We start from the raw sequence: 6,313 nt of genomic DNA, 5'->3' as shown, positions 1-6,313 counted from the left end.
ACGTGTCGGCGGGGACATACCCACTAAAACCTCTCCGGGTGTCCTGCCCTGGTCCATAACTGGGGGGCTCCGGAAACGCGTGCAGCATACTTCCGGAGCCCCCCGGACCTGTCGGCCAAGCCGACTCGTCTCGCCGGGGGCACCCTAACATTGGGTCCCCCGGCAGGGCATCAAGGCTTTATCTGCCTTAGGTCGGGGAGAGGGGACACCGTCCCCTCCCCGCCTCTTCCCCTGTTGTTGTTGGTGGTATGGGCCCGGGGTTCCGGCCCCCGCCGGAGTGATCCCGGGCCTAGCCGCGCCTTGTAAATAGGCGTCGGCTCCCGCAAAATTCACGGGAGATGAATAGATGGCCATCTCCATCCGGCGGGTCAGGGAGGGCTCTCTCCCTCCCATTTATGCGTGGGAGGGAGGCCCTCCCTCTGTGTTACGATGGCCCTCACCCGTCGGGATTACTTGTTGCGGCTCGCTTTCTCGCCCTGCTTCGGGTCCGCAAGGCCGGGCCTTCGGCAGGGGCGAGAGGGGCCTCGTCCAGCGGGACGCTGCCATTACCCCCCCCCTCCTCCTCCTCGATGGTCGGGAGAGAGGGAGATACGGCCCCCTCAGTCCCCCTTCTTCTTCTCTTACGGGGGGGACCCCCACCGCCTCGTGGGTCCGGGCGGTCTCGCGGAGGACGGGGGTCCCCGCCGCCTCCTCCGCCTCCTCGGGGGGGTCGACGTCTGCGGCGGCCTCTCCCCCCCGGTCTTCCTCCTCTCTATCTCTCCCTCTCTCTCTCTGCCGCCTCCTTCTGCAACATAACCTGTTCGCAGAAGAAGGCGACCGCCTTCCAACTACTCTCCCTGAAGACCATCTTGCCTATGACGGCCCCCAGGGAGAGATCCTCTCCGATCTCGTCTTTTAAGACTCCGCGCAGCCCCTCCCACGCTGGGCAGTGTTCGAGGGTGTGCTGCGCGGAGTCCACTTCTGCTGGGCAATGGTGGCATTGCGCCGTCGGCTCTTTCTCGATACGACACAGGTATTCACCGAAACATCCATGTCCGGTGAGCACCTGTGTCAGCCTGTAAGTGAGACCGCCCCAAGGACGGTCCACCCACTCCTCCAGGTGGGGGAGGACGGCCTCCAGGACGGGTGCCCACTGTCGGCAGGTTTTGCACGAGGTGGTCGCGCCACGCTTCGATCGCCCGCCGACGGGCTCTCTCCCTCCACGACGCCAAGGTCCTCGGGGCGATGTCATTGCCCCTTAGGCGGGCGGCCTTGACCCGAGCGTAAAGGACAGCTCGGGCCGTTGCCAGATGTTCCGCCGGCGGTATGCCCGCCAGGACCATTAGGGCGTCGTTCGGAGCGGTCCAGTATGCGCGGACGATGCGGAGGGCCAGCAGCCTCTGCAATGAATGCAGGTGCTTTAGGATCTTCCTGCTGGCCCCCATCGCCTCGCACCAGACCGGGGCGCCGTACAATGCCCCGGACATGACTGCGTGCATGTACGCGCATCTTGCACCTATACCCGGGCCTCTGAGGTTGGGCATAAGACCTCTGAGGGCGTCGGCCCTCTTGCCCAATCGTGGGGTGATGTCGAAGTGGTCGACGAAACCCCACCGGCCGTCCAGGAGTAACCCCAGGTATTTCAGGGTTTTCCCCATCTGGATTCGTGTTCCCCCTACGAGGATCGAGGCCTGCGGAGGGTGCCCCCGGGAGCCATCGTGAAAAAAGATGGCTTCCGTTTTTTGTGGGGCAACCCTCAGCCCCAGATCCTCTATTGCGCCGACGACGCATGCCACAGCCCAGTTTGCTCTCGTTACCGCTCCCCCCCAGGAGGTGCCCCCAGCTATCACGAAAGTATCGTCTGCGTAACAGACTCTGTGACAGCCGGGGGGGTAGGGCCGCGCGGAGGACGACGTCGAAGACTGCGTTCCACAGCAGGGGCCCGAGGACGGACCCCTGCGGAACGCCACAGGTCATGCCCCTCCGCTGCTGGAGTCCTTCCTTGTCGAAGAACTCCAGCGTTCTGTCCCGGAAATAGTCCCTCACCGCCTCCACGAGATAGGGCGGCAGACCAAAGTGGTCTTGTAACATCGCCACTATCTTGCCCCATGGGGCGGTGTGAAAGGCGTTGGTGATGTCTAGCGACATCCCCAACGCCACTCCTCCCTCCCCCCTTATAGACCCCGTGAGGGCTCGTACGCGTTGGATCGCGTCGATCGTGGATCGCTCCTCACGGAATCCGTACTGGTCGGGGGATAAATTGGGACCTTCCCGGGACATATGCCGGACGATGCGATCTGCGATTACTCGCTCAAAGATTTTGCCCGCATCGTCCAGCATGCAGAGGGGCCTGTACGCAGACGGGTCCTCCGCTGGCTTGCCTGGCTTCTTGAGCAGGACAAGCCTGGCCCTCTTCCACTTCCTGGGGAAGATTCCTTCTCTTAAGCATAGTGTCAGGACCCTCTTTAGGTCCTGCCCGATTATCGTAGCGGCCCGGACCCAGACCTTGCCGTAGACTCCGTCTGGGCCGGGCGTACGGGCTCGTCCTTTGTTTCTGATTCGGGCGAAGGCCCCCTCGAGTTCGTAATCTCGAACCCCCAGTTCCTCCGTCCAGCCCGGGGGGGGGGACCGGACCTGGCCGGTATGTCCCTACCCCGGGTGGGAAAAAGTTGGTCGACGTCTCTCCCCAGGAACCGGGGGTCTAACGTCTCGGTGAGGGGGGGAGCCCATGGGCGGAGCTTGCCAACGGCCATTTTATATGGCCTCCCCCATGGGTCCCTCGTGAGGCCTGAGATAAACTCCTCCCAGGCCTCGGCCTTCGCCCGACGGATGGCAGCCCTGAGAGCCTTGCGGGCTTCCTTCAGGGCCGCTCTCATCTCTATCTCGTCTGCCTCCGTGCCCCGGCCACAGGCGCGCGTGTAGGCCCTCCTGGCAGCCACCATGGCCCGCCTTAATTGGGCGAGCTCCTCGGACCACCAGTAGGTCGCGCGTTTTGCCCTTGGTCGGCTCCGGGGCATGGAGGCATCGCACGCGCGCGACATGGCGTCGCAAAGCCATTCGGTCTCCGCTTCCGCTCCGGCGTCCTGTCCCCGTTCAGCCCACGTTGAAGTCGCGAGGCTGTCCTCGAGGGCCTCCTGATCGAGCTTCCGGAGGACCCATCTTTTATCGGCCTTCTGGCGGCGCACCCTTGCCCGCACCTCCGCGGGTGGGGAGGCCACTACCATCTCTATCAGACGATGATCTGTGAGCTCCCCGAGGGGAGCGGCCTCCACTCTCCAGGCACTGACCCTACCAAGGGCGCCCGGAGAGGCCCACGTGAGATCCACGATGGACTCTCCGCGGCCACCCACGAAGGTGCTGACCCGACCTCGGTTTAATAGACCGAGGTCAAGCCCTGCCGCCCACTCCAGGGTGCAACGGCCTCTGGAGTTCGTGTTCGGGGACCCCCAAGCCCTAGCATGGGCGTTGAAGTCCCCCCCCACGATGATGGGTTTGGGAGAGCGCCTAGCGATGCACTCTCCCGCCCGCTCCAGAGCCGTCTCGTACTCCCCCAGCGTTAGACTGGGGGGGAAGTAGCACCCCAGAATGTCGATGGGACCCCACTCAACTAGGACGAAGCCCTCGCCGGACTCCACCGGAAGCATCGGCGGAGCATCGCGCGCGTGCTGGCTGACTGTCGCCACCCTGCCCAGGGTATCCCCGACCCAATTCGGGTTGTCTTCGGGGATCCTGTAGGGGTCAGCGGCGATAGCCAGCCCTCCTCCTCTCTCCGCCAGGCACTACAACAGGATGTCCTGTGCAGCCCTGGCGTGATTCAAATTCGTTTGAAGGAGTCTCTTAGCCATTGGTTGGCGCTTTATGAGGTTACTCCACCTCCATCCTTTCTATTGGGGTCAATGTGACCTTAACCTCTCTGATTTCCCCACATGAAGGGGGTGCAGTTGTGGCCTTGATAGCCGTTGTTTTATTATCTGCAGCCTCCAATCGGGGTTCTTTAGGGCCCTCGAAGGCGGCTGCTGCCTCGGTCGATCCCCCAGCCCTGGACTTTCCCCCCGCCCGGAGAGGGAGGGCGCTCGTTGAAGGGGGAAGAGGGGGCTGTTCCCCCCTTAAGTTGGGTCTTTCCAGCCTTCCCCTTCTTTTTCTTCTTGCTTGGGGCGGCCGTCATCGACTCCGTGGAGGGCGCAGGAGGAAGTCGCGCTGTTCCATCGCTCCTCTCTGCAGTCGCGCCGTCACTACGCGGGTCCTTTGTCGGCTTTGGCGCAGAGGGGCGCGGCGGCCCCCCCTTTTTACCAGTGGAGGATGGGCATGCCTTACTTCCCACTCTGTGGTCCGCCGGTTTTCCAAGTTCCCGGCAGATCGGACAGCTCGCCTTGTTCGAACATGTGCTCACCTGGTGGCCCGGGTTGCCACACCTATAGCAGCAGCCAGATCTGTCGACCTGGCTGCTGCAGTTGGCCTGTGTATGGCCATTGGCAAAGCATCGGAAACATTGTAATCCTCTCGGGGGAAGGAGCACCGCTCTGCAGCTTGACCACCCCACTTTTAATCGTGGGGCGGCCAAGACTGCCTTTCCGGCCCCCATCGGGCACCGCACCCAGCATGTGCCCATGCCGTTTGAAGCTCTACAGATTTCTCCGACCTTTACTTGCTGCGTGGGGCAGCCCCCAGTCTTTCCCACAGCGTCCGCAACGTCCTGCGTTGACACAGTCGTCGAGCCCCGAGACTCTTATTTCGACCATTTTGGTGGGACGGGCGATTCTTACGTCGCTGCGGTGGGCCGTAACCTCCCGGAGCTGGTCGGCTAAGGCGTCAGCCTTTTCGCCGTTTCCGCTGCCCCGTATTTCAAGTATAAGGCCGCCGGTGATGGCCCTGCGGGGTCTTAGGTCTCTAATCTCTAATGCTTCGAGATCTATTTCGCTTCTGGCCAGTCTCATTACTTCGGCGTACGACTCTCTGTCGATGCACGTAATCGAGACAGCCGCCGTATTAGGTGGCCTCATCTTGGTTGACCCCGAGGTTCTGGGGGGCTCCGTCCTTCCTTTTTTGGGGGGAGCGGGCCCAGTAGCCCTCTTGCTTTCTCCCCTCTGCATAGCCGGGTTACTAGCCCCCTTTGGGGGATCCACCGTAGAGGGGGCGCCCAAAGATTCCTTCCCCGGCCGCTTCTCGGCCTTCTTGGCGGCCTTCTTTGCAGTCTTGGAAACTACAATGGTCCAAGGCTGCTCGCTCGGCTCTAGGTTTTGTGAGGGTGATTGTTCGACCCTCGCGCGAGGGTCTGGCGCCAGTCCAGTGTTACCAAGTTGGCCGGTGCGCCCTTTCTGGGTAGTCGTCCTACCAATAGGGGCCCCGGGCTTCTTGAACGGGAGACCCATTTCATCGAGTATCGCCGGGAGGACTCTAGCCAGAATGCTCTGGATTCTGTCCTCCATGGAGGCTTCGGGTGACGATCCCTGATTTTTCCCGCCAGAGACAGTGCTCTGAGTTTCCCTGAGGGGGGGGCTGAATCTTACCCACCGCCCGGTCCGGTGCCGTAGAAAGTGGGTTCATCTGGCGTTGAACTCCAGCCAGCGCCGGGCGGTATATGGGCTCTTTAAGAATCTGGTCTGAGAGGACTATGGGTTTCCCTTTCCCCTTGCCTTTTCCATTTCTGGATTTGCCAAGGGGGGGGGGAAGTCCTCTGTTTGTTGTGCCCCGGGGAGGTTCATCTCGATATCGGGGACCGCAGGGACTTCATCCGAAGCTGTCATCGGCTCGTCTGCCTCGGAGCAGCTCGTTGGCTGACTCGTTCCTTGGGCGGGAGGAGCAGTTTTGCCGTCCTGGGGCGACATTTGCTCTTTTAGCTCTCGGATCCTGGCCTGGGCCTTTGCCTTGAGCCCGGCGTTTCTCGCTTGCGAGAGTGTGAGTTGATGTTCCAACTTCTCTTTTTCTCTGTCCCATTCGGCCTGCATTTATTGTAGTCGGCGCTCCGCGACTCCCTGCGTGAGCGCCACTTCTTGTGCTCCATTTCTGTCGAGCAGGGAGCTTGTCGCGGCCGTTATTTTTGTATAGGCATCCCATAGATCTCTACGTATAGGACCCTGTATGTTGGTAGATCTTTCAAGGCTCTTGGCAATCGCCGAGAGCCCCTGGGTAACTATCGCGGCTACCGCGTTTATTGGCTCGTTTCTGTATTTCTCACTGAGATTCTCAGCTCTCCTATTTGCCTTATTATAGGAGTTGGAGTTCGGTAGGGTTCCAGGGTCCGATATGGCCCTGTGATCCTCCTCCAATTTTCTGGCTGCATCTAATTCAGCTTTTTTCCTAAAGGCTTCAGCTGTGAATTTCCCCTCATGGGAGA

The 6,313-nt window shown here is 61.4% G+C and overlaps 2 protein-coding genes across 2 annotated transcripts; both read right to left on the bottom strand.

Moving 5' to 3' along the window:
* Positions 1 to 751: 751 nt before the first annotated feature.
* LOC120357319 lies at positions 752 to 1,231 on the bottom strand. Its single transcript, XM_039447482.1, has one exon. It carries the CDS (start codon positions 1,229 to 1,231, stop codon positions 752 to 754), a length of 480 nt encoding a protein of 159 aa, XP_039303416.1.
* Positions 1,232 to 2,290: 1,059 nt separating this feature from the next.
* On the bottom strand, positions 2,291 to 5,405 carry LOC120357318. Its single transcript, XM_039447481.1, has 4 exons — positions 4,743 to 5,405; positions 4,370 to 4,672; positions 2,727 to 3,758; positions 2,291 to 2,533 (listed from the first exon to the last, which is right to left on the bottom strand). The coding sequence occupies exons 1-4, from the start codon at positions 5,403 to 5,405 to the stop codon at positions 2,291 to 2,293; spliced, it is 2,241 nt and encodes a 746-aa protein (XP_039303415.1).
* Positions 5,406 to 6,313: the final 908 nt, after the last annotated feature.

This window comes from Solenopsis invicta, chromosome 3 (genome assembly GCF_016802725.1).
Source record: "Solenopsis invicta isolate M01_SB chromosome 3, UNIL_Sinv_3.0, whole genome shotgun sequence".
Taxonomy (NCBI): Eukaryota; Metazoa; Arthropoda; class Insecta; order Hymenoptera; family Formicidae; genus Solenopsis; species Solenopsis invicta.
The sequence above is the reverse complement of the archived record's forward strand: the minus strand, read 5'-3'. Positions and strand labels throughout refer to the sequence as shown.

Coding starts and splice junctions, on each gene's coding strand:
- LOC120357319 (XM_039447482.1), bottom strand. CDS start 1,231: ATGACATCGCCCCGAGGACCTTGGCGTCGTGGAGGGAGAGAGCCCGTC.
- LOC120357318 (XM_039447481.1), bottom strand. CDS start 5,405: ATGGAGGACAGAATCCAGAGCATTCTGGCTAGAGTCCTCCCGGCGATA. Junction 3,759..4,369: donor GTGGCAACCCGGGCCACCAG/GTGAGCACATGT, acceptor ATCCTGTTGTAG/TGCCTGGCGGAGAGAGGAGG. Junction 2,534..2,726: donor GGAGGCCATATAAAATGGCC/GTTGGCAAGCTC, acceptor CGCCCGAATCAG/AAACAAAGGACGAGCCCGTA.